The sequence below is a fragment of the Monodon monoceros genome, unplaced genomic scaffold, assembly GCF_005190385.1.
Source record: "Monodon monoceros isolate NGI ecotype Baffin Bay Population unplaced genomic scaffold, NGI_Narwhal_1 Super_Scaffold_21, whole genome shotgun sequence".
NCBI classification, from domain to species: Eukaryota; Metazoa; Chordata; class Mammalia; order Artiodactyla; family Monodontidae; genus Monodon; species Monodon monoceros.
Genome location: NW_021703778.1, coordinates 124,048,931 through 124,072,167, shown reverse-complemented (window position 1 = coordinate 124,072,167; position 23,237 = coordinate 124,048,931). Strand labels below are relative to the sequence as shown.

The 23,237-nt window shown below is 37.5% G+C and overlaps 1 protein-coding gene across 1 annotated transcript; it reads left to right on the top strand.

Annotated features, from left to right (window-relative positions):
* The first annotated feature begins 438 nt into the window (after positions 1–438).
* Positions 439–22,921, top strand: POLE2 (DNA polymerase epsilon 2, accessory subunit). Its single transcript, XM_029239130.1, has 17 exons — positions 439–508; positions 2,326–2,403; positions 2,538–2,631; positions 6,563–6,637; positions 8,942–9,025; positions 9,627–9,683; positions 10,108–10,156; positions 10,915–10,987; positions 12,412–12,584; positions 13,136–13,225; positions 13,399–13,453; positions 14,170–14,229; positions 14,317–14,394; positions 16,086–16,194; positions 17,075–17,251; positions 19,283–19,350; positions 22,806–22,921. The coding sequence occupies exons 1-17, from the start codon at positions 444–446 to the stop codon at positions 22,822–22,824; spliced, it is 1,404 nt and encodes a 467-aa protein (XP_029094963.1). The 5' UTR covers positions 439–443; the 3' UTR covers positions 22,825–22,921.
* Positions 22,922–23,237: the final 316 nt, after the last annotated feature.

Genomic DNA, 23,237 nt, shown 5'->3' with positions numbered 1-23,237 from the left:
AATGCTTGTGAACCACTGAGCATGGTGCCACACGTTTACTAAGGGCTTAATGAGTGGTGGCTGTTATTGTTATTACTGTTACTATCATACCTACTGAAACATAGCAGTTGTGATGCAAAGTTATACTAATGTAACCATATTAAACCTAGGAGCTTACAGAAGCATTTGTATACCTGAATGTATATTATTTAACAATATTTAGAAAAGTAAGGCATTTGACTGTGTATTAAGGTATTGTAAGTGTATTTGAGTGTGGAAGATTAAGGTATTTGAAATACGGCTTTTGTTCTAACACTTTTTTCCTCCTAAAATCTATGTAATGAGCATCTTGGGGTTAGTGTTTGCAGATTATTTTCAGGAAAAAAGCTGTGTGTGGAAAGAACTAATTTTTATGCCTGTTTTTAAAATTTAACTTTGAACTTCTCTTTCCAGTGTCATCAAACATGATCGAACGGTCCGTAGTGGAAGCAGCAGTCCAGGAATGCAGTCAGTCAGTAGATGAAACTGTGTATGTGGAAAAATTCACCTTTTCCCCATGTTGGAAGTGTTGCTGAGTGGTTATTTTAAATTATTTTCTTGGGGAAATACTCAGTGGTCACCTTTCTACAGTGGTTATTTCTTAGTTGTTTTTTTTTTTTAAGTGATAGCTTACATTATAAACCTCAATATTAAATGACTCATCTTTACTATTTTTATCCTAGAATTTGAGATTTCGGTGTTGCTTGTACCATGACAAACTTTTGCCACTTACCCAACTGATTTGATTTAATATTCTATATGCTGCAGGTGGATTGAACTGATTATTCAGAGGTATAATTTACTTTTTTTCTTAGGAAAGTGCTGAGTCCTGAAAGTTCAGTGACTTAACTTAGGTCACATGGTGAATGGCAAAGGAGGGTAGAACCTCAGCTTTAGGACTTTTTACCCTGTCTCATGCTGTTAGAGCTTAGGAATTTATGTTGCAGTAATTTTCCTGGGTTTTATCTCCCTGAGATAAACCTCTTTCCTTTCCTCCTTTGAATATGATACTTCTTTCCAAATTCACAGGGTTTAACTGAAAGGAAAACATCTGGGAAAATGGATAGAGATAGTCTTAACTTTGACAGTTTTTTCCTATTTGGGGCAATGGAGATAATTGAAAGGAGTCATTACTCATTTTGGCTAGTAGTTTTAATCTTTTTCCAGTCAGAACTTATTAGAGCTGCTAAAAAATAGACAAATTGAGGTATTTAAATTTTATCCTTGCCAACTCATTGTTTAAGATACTGGAGTACTTGCTCCTAAAGCCATCAATAGAAATTCAAAATGATTATATCAAAATGTAAGGATTATATAATCCTAAAATAGGCATTAAAGTTACCTGTTGTTTCTGTCAAGCTATTCATATGCTACAGTCAGCCAATATAGAGGTTGAGTAGGGACTGAATGGTAATTGATCTTTGCAACTCCAGTTGTCAGAAAGGCATTATATCATAGCACAAGGGAGAGGCTCTCATTTTTATAGATGAATAAGTAGCATGGTAAGTTAAATAACTTTCCAAGATTGACCCATTAGAAAACCATGGAGCTGTGTCTAGAAGCAGGCTTACTTCAAGTTCACTGGTTCTCTGCTACTCTGTACTAGGTGCTACCAACAGACTAGCATGACATTTTTTTGTCTGTTTTCATTTTGGGAAATAGATATAATTTTAGGGAAGATTCTTTAGGTTGTAATATTTATGCAGTAGTGCTATGAATTTTTTTTAACCTCATTCAAACATGATTATGATATTAAAAGTATCTGAAGGTAAATTATTTTACGAATTATCCTTCTCTAACACTATAGGTGTCAAGGATATGGGCAGAATTTGGGGGGTTCTTCTTCTGTTTTACATCTTTTCCTGGGTCACTTTTGCATGATATTTTGGATTAAAAAATTGTTTAATACCTTTTAATAATTAATATTAAAAGGTATTAAACCTTTTAATGAATAATACCTTTTAATAATATTGTAGCTTATAAAAATAGTACATATTAGGAGAGATTTCTTTAAGATGTGACTATTTTATATGTAAATGTTCTTTTTCAACAGATAACATTCTTAATTAGAAGTTGATTAAATTTTTTGTTAGCTTGAGAGTAGTGGCAGTGCTTTCTCATCTCTGAGAGGAAAATGCACAGGCTAAAAACTTTACCCCCATATTATTTTTGACACTACAAGAAATTGTGTACATGATCTGTGAAAAGTATGTATAGATGATATAAGGTTATAATGCAAGTTTTCATGTTCACTTGGAATACTTATGTTTTAGTAAATCAGGTCTGTTTTTGTGGGTTGTTTTTCAGAGAACATATTTTCAATATCATAGGAGCATTTGATATCCCACGCCTTGTGTACAATTCAGAAAGAAAAAAATTTCTTCCGTAAGTGTGCCACCTATTGATGTTAAGCTAATTTCAAATGCACATTTTTTTTGGAAGGTATATAGTCTCCTGTTTCATTTTGATCTACCTTTGTGTATTATCATAGTCATAAATAGGCATTCCTTTTTTCCTAGTTTATTAATGACCAACCACCCTGCACCAAATTTATTTGGAACAGCAAGAGATAAAGCAGAGCTGTTTCGTGAACGATACACAATTTTGCACCAGGTAAGTCGGAGGGGGAAAAAGAGACTGTTTCAGCTTAGGTAAGACTCAGGGATAATTAAAGGATAGACTTTTGTACTTTGACAATCATGATGATGATAAAAATAGTAGCTAACATTTTTTAAATGCTTTTGATAGGCCAGGCATTGTTTATCACTTTACAGACATTACCTCATTCGATCATCATAACATCAATGTATGTATAAATGCCGTTATTCCCATTTTACAGATGGGGAAAACTGAGACCTGGAGAAGTTTAGTCACTAGCCCAGAGGTTACATCTAGTAAGTAGGGACAGGATTTGTATCCAGTCAGTCTGACTCTGGAGCCCAACCTTTGCCTCCTGTACTATACTACTTTCAAGCAACTTCTAGTCTATGAAGTTAAAGGCATCTGCATAAATAAAATAAGAAGTAGAATTTTATACATGCTATGGAAGAAATGTAATACAAAGAGAATGCTTTCTATAGAAAAATCAGAGACGGCTTCAAGGAAATGTTGGCATTTGACATGGGCCTTGATTGCTCTGATCTTGTGGAAATGGGGAGAAGGTGGTGAACAGTGTGAACAAAGACAGAGCAAGAGGAAAAAGTGGACTCCATGCAGGAAATGATGAGCAATCAGCCTTCTTTGTGTGGAGAGGAAGGCTTGTGAAGAGGAGTAGCATAGGATAAGTTTGGAAAGTCAAGTGGCAACTAAGTCATGGGATTGCCTTGGATGCCACTCTTCGGAGTTGGACTCTGTTCTCTTGGTACAAGGAGCCTTAAAATACCAGAGCAACTCACTTACAGCAGTTCCCTGAGGACTTTCTCTCTCAGCTGATTTTGGGATGAATTAGAGTATGAGAGAAGACTTACAGGAGTCTGTGGTATTAGTCCTAGAATAAATGATAGCCTGAATGAAGGAAGGTAAGGGGAGCAGAAAGAGGGGACAGTCCTGGCAGTGGAAGCCATAGCTCATGGTGACTGATTGGACATGAAAGAGAAGGGAGAGAGTGAAGACTGAAAGATGATTAGGGTTTTGAGCGTGAGAGAGTGGACGGGTAGAATAATGGTAATTAGGTAATATATAAACAAATAGGAAAAAGAGAATGGGGAAGATGATGGCAGGTTCTGTTTCAAACATTTGAATTAAGGTTGCCAGTAGGATATCAGGTGAGATGTACATCTGGAGCTAAAGAAAGAGATCTGGGTAGAGAGAGATTTAGGAGGCATCTGCCTAGAGTAATAGATGGGACTGCAGGGATGAGCCCCTGAGAGATGATGGAAAAGGGAATGATAGAGTTTGGGGGCTAGGCCAGGGTGGTGTTATATAGCAGAAGCACAGGGAGGTTTCAATGAGGAGAGGGTGGTCAGCAGGAGTAAGCACTGAACAAAGGTTGAGGAGAATGAGCACTGAGGTTGTCTTTTCTCTTCTGCCTCCATCGGCTACATAATGTTGCCAGGTTAATCTTCCAGATTAACGCTGATCACGCTATGATTTTGCTCACAAGTCTTTCAAGGAAGTTTACCACCTACTGGATTAAATACAGATCTTCTGGGACTTCCCTGGTGGGCCAGTGGCTAAGACTCCACGCTCCCAATGCAGGGGGTCTGGGTTTGATCCCTGGTCAGGGAACTAGATCCCACATGCTGCAACTAAGAGTTCGCATGCCACAACTAAAAGATCACACATGCCACAACTAAAGATCCTGCATGCCACAACTAAGACCCAGAGCAGCCAAATAAATAAATATTTTTTAAAAATACAAATCTTCCTGTCACACTTTTTTGGCCTAATCTGTACTTTTCCCTCTGAAAAGTAGAGGAGCCAAAACTGAAACATGGAAATATTGTGTCTGTTTCTTCCACTTCTTCTGTGACTTTGCTTATACTATTCACTCTCTTGATGCTCTTCCCTCTTATCTCTGCTCTTGAAACCCTCCTAATTCTGGAAGGGCCTTCTCAGATTCCTCCTCTTTTCTGAAGCCCTTCCTGATCTGCAGTTGGATGCAGTCTCTTCCTGCTTTCTAAATTTTTTTAATTAATTAATTAAATTATTTATTTATTTATTTTGGTTGCATCGGGTCTTAGTTGCGGCACACGGGATCTTCATTGCGGCATGTGGACTTCTTAGTTGCGGCATGCATGTGGGATCTAGTTCCCCAACCAGTGATCGAACCCGGGCCCCCCCTGCATTGGGAGCGTGGAGATTTACCCACTGGACCACCAGGGAAGTCCTCTTCCTGCTTTCAACCCACTGACCACTCAGTGGGTCTCCTGCCACACTTACTAGGGTTGGCCCTGCCTTGCATTTGGGGTGTGTGTCCCTGTTGTCAGACTGCACACTCCTTGTTTATTTCCTCTGCCACCTTTGGCGTAGTGCTTTTCACAGAGAAGATGCTCAGTAAATACCACTTTCTTTTTAAAAATTATGTGTTAAAGCCTATGATATTATTTGGGGGTATCACTAAACCCTCCCGAGCCTCATTAAAAGGGTTGAATTTTAGTCCATGCATATTTTTATTGCAATTATCTTCCTGAAAGCAAATCTGATTTTATCATCCTACTTCAAAATTGTTGTTTTCTATTGTCTATAAGACAGACTTCTTGGTTTGGCATACAAAGTCTGTATTGTTGGGACTCTTTTATTAGAGTTTACAAAAACTCAAACTGGCTAAAACAGAAAAAGGAACTTCTTGGCTTGTGGAGAAGTCTGGAGGTCCAGCTGTGTCAAGCATGGCTGGATCAAGGTGCTCGCACAATGTCATGAGGCATCTACCTCTTTCCATTTCCCAGCAATTTTAAAAAATTGATCTTACTTTCAAACAAGTTCTCCCATGAGGTGACTGAGATGGCCACTCACTAGTAGCCTTGGAAACTCTTAGAGAGTTCTTCTTTTCCAATAGTTCTAGCAGCTGTCTCCTATTGGCCAGGCTTCAGGCACTTGCTCAACCCTGAAACAATCATTGGCCAAGGGGGTGGAGTACTTTGATTTGCTAGGCCTTGGTGGTCTGTCTGGAGGGGGAAGGGCACCAACCCTACCTAAACTATGTGGACCACAGTGGGGGAGGGACATTTTCCCAAATAGAGGCTCCAACCCATCTCTTGCATTGTCACACGTGCTGCCTTGTGCACTACATGATCCACCTGTACTAAGCTTCACATCACTTCCTGAATACTCCTTTACTCTTTTTTTTTTTTAAATTATTTATTTATGGCTATGTTGGGTCTTGGTTTCTGTGCAAGGGCTTTCCCTAGTTGTGGCAAGCGGGGGCCACTCATCGCGGTGCGCGGGCCTCTCCCTATCGTGGCCTCTCTTGTTGCAGAGCACAGGCTCCAGACGCGCAGGCTCAGTAATTGTGGCTCACGGTCCCAGTTGCTCCGTGGCATGTGGGATCTTCCCAGACCAGGGTTCGAACCCGTGTCCCCTGCATTGGCAGGCAGATTCTCAACCACTGCGCCACCAGGGAAGCCCCTCCTTTACTCTTAATAACTCTTTCTTGCGACACATCCTTTCCTCTGCCTGAAATGTCTTGTCTCAGCCTCCTTTTGTTTCTTACTAGCAAAGTCTTTTTTATCATTTAGGATCTCGGTTTAAATGGCCCCTTCTGCTCAGGGTCCTTTGTTGTATTGTGACCTGTTGACACTTCTTTCTCACTGACCCCTGTGCTCTGAGGTTGACACCTTGGTTTGTTGTCTTCATATCCTCAGCCCAGAGTGCACTACTGCCAGGTACATGATAGACCTTTTTTAAAAAAAAGTCTTAAAATGATTTTTTAAACAAATTACATTTCTAGATATTTGAATATTAAACTATGTAGATTTTCAAATTTGTTGAGAATAAATAATAGTAACGTTAGTTTAAGGACAGTGCTTTGTCAGGGCACTATTTTAATGAATCTTAGTTTTAAATGTTTGCCTCAGTAATTCATGTGAATCTTTCTTTTTTCTAGAGGACCCACAGACATGAATTATTTACTCCTCCAGTGATAGGTTCTCACCCTGATGAAAGCGGAAGCAAATTCCAGGTTAGAACGTTATCCTAGTTATTTAGGGGGTGTATGTATACAAGTTTAATATTTATTGCTTAATTCTAATTTATTGAATTTTAAATGAAAATTAACCACTGATAACAGTTTAACTAGCTAACTGACCTGTGCATGCCCACTGTTGGTAAAGTCCATGTCCTGTGTGCTGGGTCTCTGGCCACCATGACAGAACCCTCCTCGTCCTGGTCCATTTGCTGGATGATACATTGGCTTTCTGACCAACCCTCAACACTACCCTTCCTGCCCTCACTCATACTCTGAAATCCTGCTCCTTGCCCAGCCCAGCCCTCTAGTGACCCCCATACACTTGTTCAGCTCAGACATGTTATATCAGTTGGAGTGAAAATTTTACTGAAGGCATTAAGGAAACCACATTTATAGAATGCATGAGAGAGCACAGACAGGCCACAGGGTTGTCTGGGGAGAGGAAGAATGTTTTCTGCTGTGTGTGCTCTTTCCACTGTAATACTTCAGAAAGTGGTTACCAAACAGCACCATCACTTTTGTTCCAGCAACACACCTGGTCACCGTCAGTCCATCTGTGGCTTTTTTCCCCCTCCAGCACACAGAGCCCTGCTGGGGGATAGTCCTTAGCCCCTTCTGGCTAGGACCCACCGTTTCTGTGGTGTTCCAAATAGCTTCTGAAGAGGCCGCGCCTCTGCTAAGGTTCATTCAGTCCTCCACCATGTTAGATCAGAATTCATGGTGATGAGCTGTCTGATAGATGCTAAAATGATAATACTAGATAATGCTTGAATTAATGTTTGATGGCAGCACCATAAGGAGAAAACATTCATAGAGTTTGATAGTTTCTGCTTTTAACTTTTGTTGGAGAAAAAAATTGTATTAAGTTTTGGAAATTGACATTATTTATATTTCTCTACAAATGACTGTCGATGTGTTTTCTTGAATATATTAGGTTTCCTATGGCAACTCAGATACCCACAACCCAGAGCATTATTTCACCTCTCCTCTTTGCCAAAGTAACTTTAGGGCTTAGCTAAATAATTTATTGTTCTTGTTATCTTGCCAAGCTGTTTAATTCTGTATCCCTGCTGGTATATTATCTATTTAAACCACCATCTATAGTCCCTATATGGCATTCTTCCTTTGCAAACTGTAAATATGGTATCCTCATGAATACTTTGTTACAGCTTTTATTCCTGTGTTGCTTTAATTGATTGATTGCAAATTGCAATATTTTTCCCAGTCTGTAAGTTGTCTTTTTATTCTCTTAAGTCTTTTTGAAGTACATAAATTCTTAATTTTGTTAAAGTCCAACTTATCAATTTTTCTTTTATGGCTCATATTTTTGGTATTGTTTCTAAGAAATCTTTACCTAAGCCAGTTTTTAGAATACATGTCTTACATATCTTTTCTTCAGATTTATCCCTAAGTGTTTCATTTTTTAAAACTGTTTAAAATGAACATTGTATTCCTGTGTTGCTTGAGGTTCATGTTTTTAAAGAGGAACTTCAATATCATATGTTAACAGTGATTATTATGGGATGATGTGATCATGTCCTTTAAGTTGTTTGGTAAATTGTTGTATATATACTATAGATATCTCTACCCATTAAAAAGAATGAAGTGTATCTATATATAGTTAAATGGAACAATGTTTAAGATATATTAAACTTAAAAAGTTAAGTTGAAGAATAATACAAATAATATGATTTCATCTTTGCAATAAAACAAACTGTATGGCTATGTGTTTATAAATTATATATGTGTGTATTAACATATACTTAGGATTATATGTATAGAAAAGGGTCAGAAAGGATTTTTTAAAAATAATGCCCCGATTATTACTACCTTTAACTTTCTGATAAAAAATAAGGATCAGATTGAGAATGTAAATAATGACAGCCTTTCAAAATACTAAATAAAAATAGAATATAACTTTTTAAATAGCCCATTAATTTTCAGGTACTGAAGAGGTACTGACCAAATAAAATAAATAAAATTTATATTCTTTTTTTACATTTTAAAGATAAATATACTTATTATTATTCAAAATAATACGGTATGAAACTTCAGTCATTGGTTAGGGCCTGTGTTGATATGGTGTTTCTTTAGACACAATTCTTCTAAGCCATCATCAGTTAATATTTTAGCTTTTTGTAGGATAAAATTATATTTTCTAAATTTTATTTGATTTTCTACTGTAAAATAGTTGTAAAATACTAAAATGTGCACTCAAAATTTACTTACTTGTAAAAAGATTAGTTCCTTAAAAGAACATATTTTCAGTCCTTAAGAATTTATTTTGTTTTACTTTAGCTTAAGACAGTAGAAACCCTATTGGGCAGTACAACCAAGATTGGAGATGTGATTATTCTTGGAATGATAACCCAGTTAAAAGAGGTAAGTTGAACTTGATAAGCATCCAACTTTTATTTTCAGCCTTCAGATTAATGAAATGTCAGTTACATACAGGATTTTTACAGAGGGCATGGGAGCGTATTCTTCATTGAAAGTGGCTACCTCAGTCACCAAGTAACCTTTCCTTTTGCATTTGGCTTCCTGAGTAGACATCAGGAAGGAGTGTCTTATACAGGCCACCAGTTTGCATAGCCTGAAATTAGTCCCCCAGTGACCTCTGGTTGAACAGAGAGTACTGGGTTTCTAAACAAACAAAGCTGCAGACCATATCCTGCTCCCTGGGAGTTGTTGTTGGCTCTCTCAGGCCCCTCTTATGGCAGCCAGAGAGTATCCCTCCTGTCATCCCTTGGTTGGCAGTGGTCATTGTCTAGGTACCTATGAGGACTCCGAGTCTCAATTAATTGATTAGTTTGTGGTCACCAGACTAGTAAATGGAAAAGCCTAGACTAGGAGTTACTGATTTTTTAAAAATCCACTGTACTGTCTACTATATTCTGTTGTGAAAGTTGTCAGTATTTTAATTCTTTTGTCATAGTATTCATCTTTACATAAATGTGGACATACTTCTTTTAATTTTTTTTAGGGAAAATTTTTTCTGGAAGATCCTACAGGAACAGTACAACTGGATCTTAGTAAAGCTATATCCTTCACTTTTATTTTTTTAAATCTGTGTTACGTGAGTTGGGGAAATTGATCCATATATTATTCTCACATTTACCTATTTGGGTTCTTAGTGTAACTTCCATACGGTGGTGTAGGAATCTGGAGACATAATCCTAACCAGAGACAAAAAGCCTGTAATTCCCCCTTATTTGGAGAATCGAGACAAATCACTGAGGATGTTTATAACATGCTAAGAATGGTCTATACTGTCAGTATTAGATCTTAGAAGCAGATATGGGAATATTTAAACCTAAAGTTTTTTAAGCTATGATCTATTCAGAGTTTTAAATGTGAAGTGTTTGAATTTATTATTTGGAAGTCCTGTTGAGCCCAAAATGTATGTTGACTTTATCACCACCTCAAGCATAGAAGTAGAATTATTTTCCTCAATTATTGTGTACCAGTTCCATAGCGGTTTATACACAGAGTCATGCTTTGTCTTAGCAGAGGGTAAGTCAGTATACTTTTTTCCCTCTCCCCCTCATCATTCTACCGTAAAACCCTTTCTACATTGGTTAAAATATGTTAACATGATGTAACTTGGGACAACACTGATTATGAGAGCATACTTTTGACAACATTAAATAACTCTCAGACTCATGGGAGAGGGGTTTGTTTCTGGAGTGATGAAAATATTCTGAAATTAGTGGTGATGGTTGTACAACCTGTGAATATACTAAAAACCACTGAAGTATACACTCTTAAAGGGTTGTATGATATATGAATTATATCTCAATGAAGTTGAAAAAACAGATTGTACATAGAGTCATAAAATGAGACATTTTAAAATCTGTGTACCTTATCTGTCTGTACTCTAACATGTATTGTGAAATAAAAAAAGGGAAAAGTTTTATTTCTAAATCTGTTAGTATTTCATGAATTTTTTGTTTTATAGAACTGAGACTGTCTGGAATTCCCTGACGGTCCAGTGGTTAGGACTTCGCTCTTTCACTGCCATGGCCCCGGGTTCAGTCCTTGGTCAGGGAACTAAGATCCAGCAAGCCGCATGGTGTGGCCAAAAAAAAAAAGAGACAGTCTCTGAACCTGACGCTGTTTTGTAGCACAGTGGGACTGATAAATTCTGTTGTTAGTCGACAGGGGATGAGATGATGGCCTAGTGTTACTGCTTTGTGTTCCATAGTTTTGTCCTTTCAAACAAGAAGGAGAATTGGACAAATGAAAGTGATTTGTTACTTATCTTTTTTCAGGTTGGTTTGAAGATCAGGTGTTTCATGTCAATGCCTTTGGATTTCCACCCACTGAACCCTCTAGTACTACTAGGTATAAAAATGTTTGACTTTAACTCTATAGGAATTTTATAATACTGGCAGTAATGAATGTAAGATAGTATATCATATCTCAGTTATTACAAGTCCTCAGGCTTTGTGTCAGAAGGCGATGAGCAATGGAAAATGAGAGTTAAAGACTGGGCTTTATATGAAACTGAAAACTTCGGGTTGACTCCAGATTGGTTGCAATAGCATCTCTGTACTTTGGCTTTAATGGAAAGACTTCCAGTCTATCGGTCTTATTTATCTATAGGATTGATGAGAAGTTCAACTGAGATAAGATATAGGAAAACACTTAGAAGAATATAATTCCCATGTTAATAGAAAGTTTTTATTTTTGTATCTTACTGAGTGAAAGTTACAAGAGGCAGATTATATAGTTCTTTAATATATGCAAAATCATTATAATATTAGAGTGGTTCCAAAAGGGCCTTCTCTGAGAGGAGTGAGTTCCCTGTCACTCAAGGTATTTGAGCAGAGGCTGAATAATGGTGTAGAAGTTGAAGCTGGTGCCCTGTGGGTTGAATGTAGTCTATAGAAATTTCTTTTTTCCCCTTTGAGGTGTTAAAACACATTTTGAATTAGTTTGCAATATTTAAAAATTAGGAGATTTCTCATAATGGTCTAGATTTCTGAGTTCTCTTGAACAATCAGATCTAGCCATACTTTGTACCTGAATTCTCACCTGGAACATCTGTACTGCAGTGATTGCCCACTTTGGGCAGGGTATGTGTGTGCTCCCTCACTCACACCTAGTCAGCCTCAGCTGGCCACTGCTTTGATATTTAGTATTACCTTCCTGGAGCCTGTAAGCATCTGGGGGAATTATCTTGAGATTCCATGATGATGGTGATGATTTCAAGAAGAAGTATGAGGATTAAGATTTTAGGCCCAGTATGCCTGTATAAATCAGGTGCCAAGGCCACATTTGCTGGCTGGGAGCCACTGGCAGGCAGCTTTTGCTGTGCATCTTCTCTTCCTGTTGAAGTACATAATCTGGGGGAAAGTGCTGCTCACGCCACAGAGAATACAAGCCCTCGTCAAGCCAGCTCACTTTTGTTTTGTTTTGTTTTGTTTTGTTGTGGTACGCGGGCCTCTCACTGTGTGGCCTCTCCCGTTGCGGAGCACAGGCTCCGGATGCGCAGGCTCAGCGGCCATGGCTCACGGGCCCAGCCTCTCCGCGGCATGTGGGATCTTCCTGGACCGGGGCACGAACCCATGTCCCCTGCATCGGCAGGCGGACTCTCAACCACTGCGCCACCAGGGAAGCCCCAAATAATACATTTTCATGGTCCAATTTACATTGATGGGACAATTACCTCATTAGATAGACAGAAGCTAAATTTGTAGAATATCAGAAAAATATCTCCAACAGAATATAGGATAGAAGGTAATAATTGTGTTATAATTACCTAGGGCATACTATGGGAATATTAATTTTTTTGGAGGGCCTTCTAATACATCTGTGAAGACTTCTGCAAAACTAAAACAACTAGAGGATGAGAATAAAGATGCCATGTTTGTGTTTATATCTGATGTTTGGTTGGACCAAGTAGAAGTATTGGAAAAACTTCACACCATGTTTTCTGGTAGGTGTCATTTTTTCTATTCTTTTTTGAACTCTAATGATAATTCATGTCTTAAAACTAAATTCTTAAAAAAAAATGTATCTTTTCAAGTAGTCTAGTTTTTAAAAGACGTTGATTCAGTGGTGAAATATTTTAAATGAATTCATCTTAAAGACTTACATTTTTACATTTGAAAAATAACTGTGTGTGTGTGTGTCTGTCTGTGTATTCATGATAAATGAGAATTTGTCCTAAGAATAGTACAAGAGTGGAGGACAGCTTAGGCTTTGGAATTTGACAGAACTGGGTTTAAGCTGCAGCCTAATACCTTGGGCAGGTTACTTAATCTCTCTCTCAGTTTACAGGGATGTTGTGAGGATTAATCAAGCCATTGCAGGGCCTGGCACAAAATAAGTGCTCAATAAATGGGCACTATTATTACTATTTTTTATAATAATGTTATGAAGTTATTATTTTTAAAATAGTATGGTTTTATTATTTAAAAACTCATGGTTAAAAGATTTTAATATGATTTCTGCACTCCATATGTTCATTTCTTCTTTCATTTTTAGGTTATTCACCAGCACCTCCAACCTGCTTTATTCTGTGTGGCAATTTTTCATCTGTACCCTATGGAAAAAATCAGGTTCAAGCTTTGAAAGGTATTGAGGATCTGTTTAATAAGTGTTTCTACATTTGTATAAACTAAATAGATAAGAAATAATCTATAATATTTTAATTTCATTCAAAATATGTAGCGTTCTAGCTAATAAAATAAAATTTGATTTATGTATATCATATGCAAATTAAATTCAATATCCCTTTAAAATTTTAGATTCCCTAAAGACTTTGGCAGATATAATATGTGAATACCCAAATATTCACCAAAGGTAATGATTTCTATATTTTTTATTTAAAGTGTTATTTAAGAAACACAAAAAATGAATCCTAAGTTAAGAAATGGATGGAAGAAAAAGTTGAGAAAATTAGTACAGTTAAGAGATAAAATTAACCTTCTATCATGATAATGTATGTTACACTCTAGTAGAGATTTATAATGAAAAGTATTAAAAGGATGAGTGATAATTTCCACCATATTCCAAATTTCTTGGTGACATTACTCTAAGGGTCTAGAGCTACACTCTTCAATATGATAGTCACTGGCCACGTGCATCTCTTTAAATTTAAACTATTTAAGGGAATTCCCTGGCAGTCCAGTGGTTAGGACTCAGTGCTTTCACTGCAGGCGAGTGGGGGTGGGGTGTAGTGACCGGGTTCCATCCCTGGTCGGGGAACTAAAACAATCCCATAAGCTGCAGGGTGTGGCCAAAAATAAAAAAATAAAATAAATAAAAATAAAATTCAGTCACTCTGGCCACAGTTCAAGCACTCAATAATTGGACAGTACAGGTCTAGAACATTTCTATCATTGCAAAAAGATCTATTGGACAGTATTGGTCTGGAGCCTTTTAGTAGTTCATTTATTAAAATGCATGAAATTTAATTTTAAAAAATTTGTAATTTAATTAAAGGCAATAATTTGGTTTTGGACTATGGGATAGTGGTGCAATATTTTTAGAATGAATTATGTTGCATTTTGCTACAGTAGTCGATTTGTGTTTGTACCTGGTCCAGCGGATCCTGGATTTGGTTCCATCTTACCAAGGTAAGTTTTATTCAGATATTTGCAACAGTAAAGAAAATTCTGTAAAATTTAAAAATGTATACTATATCACATAAATTATTTTTATAGGCCACCATTTGCTGAAAGCATCACTAATGAATTCAGACAAAGAGTACCATTTTCAGTTTTTACTACTAATCCTTGCAGGTAAATATTAGTATTTTTGTGTTGCGGTTTTTTCCTTTCATTTAACAATTAACCTATTTCTTGGGAATTCCCTGGTGGTCCAGTGGCTAGGACTCTGCGCTTCCACAGCAGGGGGCGTGGGTGCGATCCCTGGTTGGGGAACTAAGATCTCGCATGCCATGGGTGGCGTGGCCAAAAACATACAAAAACAAAAAGTGGGAAAAAAATTAACCTGTTTCTTAAAATTTGTCTCTGAATTTTGATTGTTATGGGATAAAAATGAAAAAATTTCTTTCTATTTTAGGTTTCTCAAAACTTTAAAAATGTTTTAACTGTATTTAAATAATTCACTAACACTGAATTTAGAAGCTTAAATAATGGATGGAGATTTAAAAATAGATATTCCAATTACACATCCTTTAAGAAAAGTTACAATGGAAAACTGAAAGGATTACACATTTACTGTATGTGCTACTCACTGTGACCATAGGCTCTTACTGAGGGAATGCCCTCAGTCATTGTTTCTCCTCTCTTTTCTACCTACATTCACTCCTTCAGTGACCTTTCCAGTCCAAGGGCTTTAATTACCCTTTGTGTATTGACAACTCCCACATTGATATCTCCAGCTCAAACCTTGTAACAGATTCCACACTTACGTTTCTGGTTGCGTACTCATCATCTCCCCTTGGATGTCTAATAGACAACTTCAGATTGACCTTCTGATCTTCTTCCCTCGTCAGTCCCCAACGCTGTTCCGTAGCTTTCCTCATCGTAGTTCCTGACGCCTTTATCCTTCCAGTCGTTCAGACCAACCTTTGGGATTCTTCCTCACATGCAAGCTCTTAGGAAGTCCTTCAAAAATTTGAAGAAGGACTTCAAAATATATCCAGAATCTGGCCACCTCTCTATACCTCCCCCTCTACAACCCTCTACCATCTTCTTTAGCCTTGATCACTGTAATAGCCTCCTCATTGTTCTCTAGCTTCTACCCCTGCTCCTCTGTAGTCTGTCCTTAACAATGTCAGAGTGATCCTTTAAACCGTAAGGCATGTCACATCCACCCTACTGATTCAGAAAGATGGGCCCCTCATGTTATTCCGTAACAGCCCATATCCTTTGCAATGGTAGTCATGGCCTGCATGATCTGACCCCCAGTTTCCTCTGTGATTTCCTCTCCAACTTTCTTCTCCTCCTCATTTATTCCAGCCACTCCAGCTCCTTTTGTTCTTCAAATGTGCCAGGCATGTTTCATCTTAGGGCCTCTGCTCTGCCTGTTCCCTCTGCCTGCAGTGTTCTTCCTCTGCATGTCTGCTTGACTCTCTCGCCTCCTTTAAGTCTGTGCTCAGATCAAACTTCATTATGAGCCCTACCTGTTCCAATACTCCTATTTACTACTCCAGCCTTCTAGACTTTCCCTTCCCCTAAATGATTCCTGTTAGCCTTTTTCTTTTTGCCATACACTTAATCATCTTCCAACATACTGTGTAATTATTGTATCTGTTGTTTATTCTCATTCCTAGAATAGTGCCAGACACATATTAAGAGCTCAATAAATTACTGTCAAATGAATGGTTGAATAGATTCTGGTTGCACTTTTTCTGTGGTGAACAATGGGAAGTGGGAATGGCTTTGTACTATAAAACATCTTGCCTTTAAAGTTACCTCATATTTTGTTCTGAGGAAGTCACATTCAACTACTGTTTTTATTTCAGAATTCAGTATTGTACACAAGAAATTATTGTCTTTCGTGAAGACTTAGTGAATAAAATGTGCAGAAACTGTGTCCGTTTTCCCAGTAGCAATTTGGATATTCCTAATCATGTAAGTTGTGTCTTCTTTATTAAGGTATCTTAATTACACGTGGATTTATATAAATTTATATAAATTTTGGATTTATATAAATTTATATAAATTTTGTTAAGCCACTTAATCACTTGCCCTTTTGTTGTTTTTATTTATAGTTCAAAATAATTTCAGCACACTTTTGTCAGTAAGGTAATTTTTGTTCCTAAATCAGTGTTTCTCAATTTTCTTACTGACGTATCCCCTAATGGGCAGAAGAAAGCCCCGAAGTAGCAGGAAATTTCTTTGGAGGTTCCTGTTTTGCCTTTAGAACTCATAAATCTTACATTGTACTTCAATATATATATATGTTTAAATAAAATGTTTATGTTTATCATGTTTATTAAGTATTTCCTATGATTTGCGCACATCAGGAGGATGTGTAGTGTTTATCTTGTAGCTTCAAGATTCCCAGTTGTCAATCACTGGTTACATGTACCCTCATTTGGAAGTATGGAAGTAGATCATACAGAGCATTTTTAGTATGTATTTTATAACATTTAAAGTGTATGTAGGCTAAGTATATATTCTTGGCATTACTCAAGCTGTGGAATTATTTTTAGATGAACAGAATTAGTAAATTAGTTTATTATACAGCTAAAAATACAATTGCTCCAAAATGACTATTTGGGGGAGTAGCTTTTATGGTGTTGAATGAAAACTCATAAATTTCTCCTAAAATACAGGGTAGTTGATTTCATTTTATATCAGTTTTCCCAAGGTTTTGTAATTCAGTTTTCCCAACTGTTTCTCAAATTTTCTAAGTCACTTTGGTAATTACTATTTAATTTGAAATTCTTTGTTGCTCTTTTAGCTTTTGCAAATGCACTGAAGTTTGTTTTGTGTCATTCTTTTGTAGTTTGTAAAGACTATCTTATCCCAAGGACACCTGACTCCTCTCCCTCTTTATGTCTGCCCGGTGTATTGGGCGTATGACTATGCTCTGAGAGTGTACCCTGTGCCTGACCTACTTGTCATCGCAGACAAATACGATCCTTTTACTTTGACCAATACCGAATGCCTCTGCATAAACCCTGTAAGAACGTAGTTAACATTATGTAGTCATAATTTGTCAAGATTAGACTGTTACTTCTTTAAATTTAAAATATATGTTTAATCAATTACTGTTGGAGTTAAAATATACTATAAATGAAACACTGAATTAATTTGGTATAAACAGAAAGTTCTTAAACTTTCAAAAGAGTATGTGACTATAAAGTAACGTGACTTTTTTCTTAAAAAAGAAAAAAAATGCACCAAAGCTTATAAATCCAGATGAGTATTTTCCCCTTCAAAGTAACTTGCCTTGAGATTCCTTGGGATTCCTTTCTGGAAATCACTTTCAGAGCATGTATTCCGTTCCCTTTAAACATGTTAATGGTACTTGTCCTTTGAGGAGGATTTTTTGTTGCTGTTGTTATTGTTGTTCTTGGAAATTGTCCAAGTCCCAAAAATCTAAGACTGATAAATGTGGAAATTCCTACTGGGACACAGTTTAATATTTCATTTTTATGCAGAACCTTGAAATTGCTTCAGAATCTTCAAGTTGCTTCTGAATTTCTATAAAAGTATGATTGACTTTTTGAACTTGGGGACTAAATGCTGCATAATGTTGCTTTTTATGTCAAATATCTTCACTAGTGATTTTTTTTTTTGCGATACGCGGGCCTCTCACTGTTGTGGCCTCTCCCGTTGCGGAGCAAAGGCTCCGGACGTGCAGGCTCAGCGGCCACGGCTCATGGGCCCAGCCGCTCCGTGGTATGTGGGATCTTCCCGGACCGGGGCACGAACCTGTGTCCCCTGCATCGGCAGACGTACTCTCAACCACTGCGCCACCAGGGAAGCCCTTCACTAGTGATTTTTAATCTGTATATTTCCTTGATTCTTGTGAATTTTCAACTTTAGTACTTTTTTAGTTCATCTAGGTCATTTCTAGAAACATCATCCCTTACTGCTTTTCTCACACACACATTTATTTTGTCTGGTTTCTGCAACCACAGAACTATTGACATTTTGGACCAGATAATTCTTTGTTTTGGGGCACCATCCTGTGCATTGCAGGGTGTTTAGCAGCATCCCTGACCTCCATCCACTAGATGCCTGTAGCAGCCCCCAGTTGTAACTATCAGAAATGTCCTCAGATACTTGCCAAATGTCTCCTAGGAGACAAAAATTGTCCCTGGTTGGGAACTACTGCTCTAAGGATGAGCACAGTCAGCTGATTTGGTTTCATTGTTTGAAATTTGTGGCCCTAATTTTTGTAGAATCTTTATTCACATTTCAATATTCTTGTCACAATGAGGCTATTTCCTTATTTAAATTGAACTCTGGGCATTCTTGTAGTTAACTCTCTATTTGAAACCACTTTATTTCTGAATTTTTCCACTTTTTCATACTGTAAATGAGTAAACAACCAGTTCCTACACCATCATTATATCTTTGTAACCTTATTTATACCCTTTGGGCAAGCCCAAAACTTGGTTTTGACATTGCTTCATCCTTTCTTGATACTTATTCCCATTAATGAATGCCTGCAATGGGCCAGACATTGAGCTAGTTCCAGGGACACAAAGACTGAAAAGACAGAGTGTGCTCAGTAACTTTAGAGTTTAGTAATGGACAGACAATTGTATGTGTGGCTACTGCTCAGTTGTTTTGGGGGCACAATGGCAGGGCATCAAACCCAGATTTTTACTGGGGAGAGGGGCAGGAAAGACTTCTCGAACATTATGTTCGAGTGTCTTATATGCTTATTTAGCATCAGCCAGTACTGTTTATTTCTTATACTAAGTAGAACCCCTCCTAAGCATTTCTAGTCACATTTGTTAGCATAACTGTTCTAGTCAACTTGACTTTTTGCTTCAAGTGGAGATATTTTATAGTAATATTTTATATTAATTTATATTTTATAGTAATATTTTAAAGAGCATACAAAAATTTGTCTCATTACTTTATAGTCACATCTTGTAACTTTATTTTTAAGTTAGGAGCAAGGAGTTTGATTTTAAAAATAGGGATTCTTTGTTAAAAGTTGAGTATTCACTTATGGGCATTTTTCTCTCCAAAGGGCTCTTTTCCAAGAAGTGGATTTTCATTCAAAGTTTTTTATCCTTCCAGTAAGATAGTAGAAGATAGGTAAGTGTGCCCTCAGAAACAGCAAGAAACAGCTGTCTCTTGGTGTAATATTGCTAAAATTCAGATGTTCTGTAGGTGTGCTGAAGTTTTTAAAAGTCTACAGTAGCTCATTGGAAATGTTCTAGGCTGAACTTACTGTGTTCATGTGGGGAGACACAGAATTGTATGTACTTGATGGCACATTTGTATGAAATAGACCAAGAACTGTTTTCTGAGGGAAATCTCAGACTGGCTGTAGAGGTGGGCTAGCTCTTTTACAGGCAGCCTCCTGATGATGTTATTATTCCAAGAGGTAAGCCTTGCCGTCCACATGGTTGGTTCTCAAAACCTAGGTAATCTACCTTAAATTGGCAGCAAAGAATGTTAGGGGAGCTGGGTTGAGTGTGGTGATGGTGAGGGGTTGGAGTTGGGGGGAGGTCTTGGGGGAAAAAGAATAATCACCTGGTAGGTAGTGATTTTCAGAGGGTCTCCTGTAGACCACGTGCATCAGAATCCTCTGGGGTCCTTGTTAAAAATGTTAAGGGCTTCCCTGGTGGCACAGTGGTTGGGAGTCGGCCTGCCGATGCAGGGGACGCGGGTTCATGCCCCGGTCCGGGAAGATCCCACATGCCGTGGAGCGGCTGGGCCTGTGAGCCATGGCCGCTGAGCCTGCGCGTCCGGAGCCTGTGCTCCGCAACGGGAGAGGCCACAACAGTGAGAGGCCCGAGTACCACAAAAAAAAAAAAAAAAAAAAAAATGTTAAGTTCCAGGATCCCACCCCAAACTTATTAAATGTCTCTCTCCAGTTGTAGGGCCCAGAAATCTGCATTTTTAACAGTTTCCCTTAGATTCAGGCATCCTAACGTGTGATTTCTTGGTTAATTATATTTTGTTTCCCACCTCCAGTTAAGAACAGTAACCAAATACCTCCAGATTCTCAGAGAATATAATCTTGAACACCCAACCCAATTGTCTTTTTTTTACTTTTTGTAATTAACATCTTTATTTAAATAAAAACACAAGTACATGATAAAATTTTCAAATAATGCTTAAAAGTATAAAATTGAAAAGGAAAAAGTAGCTCCATTTCCTAACCCTGAAACCATGATTAACAGCTTCTTATATATATTTCTTGAAAAAAAATTTCTGCATTATTTTTGCTGCTCAGTATTCATGGAGGATTAAAGTCCGTTCACTTTGGGATATTCTAAATTTTATTCTTGGATTCACGCATTTGACGTGTATTTGAATCTTACTGTATTCCAGGCACTGCTTAGTTTTTGGAATATAACCAGACAGATACTCTTATAAAAGTCACTGAGGGGCTTCCCTGGTGGCACAGTGGTTGAGGGTCCGCCTGCCGATGCAGGGGACGCGGGTTCGTGCCCCGGTCCGGGAAGATCCCACATGCCACGGAGCGGCTGGGCCCGTGAGCCATGGCCGCTGAGCCTGCGCGTCCGGAGCCTGTGCTCTGCAACGGGAGAGGCCACAACAGTGAGAGGCCCACGTACCGCAAAAAAAAAAAAAAGTCACTGATATTCTAGCCTCTGTTCCATAAGCTGAACATGTGTTTGACTTCACCTAGCCCACAATGAATCTTTAAACAAATTTGCTTTTGACTTGGAATGCCTTTAGGTAAAGGCAACGCTCTTACCAGTCTCAACCACTCGCTGTTGTTGACAGTGATTTTGTGACCCCAGGATTAGGTCACCTCTGGAGCATATTTTGTCCACCTTTTTAAAATTTTTTTCTTGGCCACGTCATTCAGCTTGTAGAATCTTAGTTCCCCAACCAGGGATTGAACCCGGGCCCTCGGCAGTGAAAGCGCAGAGTCCTAACCACTGGACCACCAGGGAATTCCCTATTTTGTCCGTCTTTAGATTGACTTTTACTGAACTGAGATTTGGTATAAATTCACAGACATCTAAAACATTCTGCTATGAAAACCAATAGTGGGCACTTTCAACAGATCTCAGGACAAGAGAAATCTATGTCTGTCCCAAGCAACTGTTTATTTTCATCTTGGGGAGACTGTAAATCTACTAATAGACTCCCTTTGTGTTAGCTGCCAGGAAGCACAGCCAAACGTGCAGCCCACCTCTACAGCAGCAGAGGAATTACTAGCATAAATGTTGGCTGTGGCTCTGGCTTCCTCTTCTTTTCTGATCTGTATTTTTCTCTTACCTGAATTTCCTGATTTCCTTACTTTTATCTTTTTATTATATTTATCTTGACAAACCAGTTAATATTCTTTTTTTAATGAGCTGGGAGATAAGCAAATAAACCACAATAGGAAATTAACCGATTTATTATGACAGCACAAGACACTTGTTACATTTCTTGTAATGTTCCCTGATTGCCATGCAGAATTGTTAACCTAGGTACAGTGCTTCTAAGCACTGTATACAGACTTCTATGACAGTTCTAACGCACTGTTTTAGTCACTTATGTGCCTGTCCCTCTTAAAAGTTTCTAGAACAGTCCTTGACTTGCAGTTGACGTTCACTGTTGAGTTGAAATAGTTGGTCCCTTTATCATCTGTGGAGTCAGATGCTGAAAACCCTTGACATAATTTCCAAACTATAATTTAGTAGCGATAATTTGAGGAATTTTTTCATTGCTGGATCAAACAAGTTGATGTCTTTTTTTTGTTTTTTTCTTTTTTGAGAGAGAAAAAATTTTCATGATATAGTGAAATAATTTGGTTTTACTGCTACTTAGTTTCTCCTAAAAAGAATTTTTTTCTTAGAATATTTGTGAAATCATATTGTAGAGTTAACCACAGAAATGTAGCCAAAGTAGATAAGGTTTAACGCTGTTTCAACATGTGCTCTCAAATACAGTTGTTTTATTTAAAAACACAATGTTGGTGATGTAGGGGAGAAACACCCATTCTCACAGAGTTGGTCAGAATAAAAAATGGTAAAAACTTTTTCTTAAGACCTCAACTGCATATATCAGCAATTCCATTTCTAGGAATTTATCCTACAGGTATACTTGGGTTTATGCATAAAATTGGGTACAGCTGTTTTTATTGTAGTTTTTATAAAATTGCAAAACAAATAATTTAAATGTGTATCTATTTAAAAGTTATTCAGAACTTTTCTAATTTATATTAAATTTCAAAGCCATAGAGGAAGGGATTAGTTAAAAATTATAAATATGTGTTTATTACTAATTGAAAAAAGGGGTAGAATAGTGTTCATTGTATTCTACCACTTGTGTGTTTTTAAAGCATTTACCCACACACACATGCTTGTATATGATTAGACAATCTTTATAAGGATATACTGTTGCTTCTGGAGAGCAGAAATAGAGTGTGAGACAGACTTATTTTTCACTGTGTCCCCTTTTGAATTTGGAACAATATGCATGTATTGACCTATTTTTAAAATTAACTAAAACTAAATATTAAGAAATGTACAATAACTTAGGTTTCCCAAATGTTTAATTTTATGAATATTTTCTTTTTTCAGCAAACTCCAAGGGTTTTGAGATTCTTAAAGACCATCTGAAGAAACAGAATTCATCAATTTTCTGCTTAATTTTATGTAATTTTGATATTGTTACAATAAAATTATGGTAAACTTTAGGATGTTCTGCTTAAATTTCTATTTTATGAAATTTTGATATTAAAGTAAACACGATGGGGACTTCCCTGGTGGTCCAGTGGTGAAGACTCCGTGCTGCCAATGCAGGGGGCCCGGGTTCAATCCCTGGTCAGGGAACTAGATCCCGCACGCGGCAACTAAATGCACACCGCTGTGGAGATCCTGCACGCGGTAACGTAGATCCCACATGCTGCAACTAATACCCGGCACAGCCAAATAAATAAGTAAATATTTTTTAAATAAATAAAATAAACATGATAGTATACTTTATAGAGTTTTATAGGAAAAATATTCTCT

Coding starts and splice junctions, on each gene's coding strand:
- POLE2 (XM_029239130.1), top strand. CDS start 444: ATGATCGAACGGTCCGTAGTGGAAGCAGCAGTCCAGGAATGCAGTCAG. Junction 9,684..10,107: donor AACTGGATCTTAGTAAAGCT/ATATCCTTCACT, acceptor ATTATTGTGTAC/CAGTTCCATAGCGGTTTATA. Junction 12,585..13,135: donor ACTTCACACCATGTTTTCTG/GTAGGTGTCATT, acceptor TTTCATTTTTAG/GTTATTCACCAGCACCTCCA.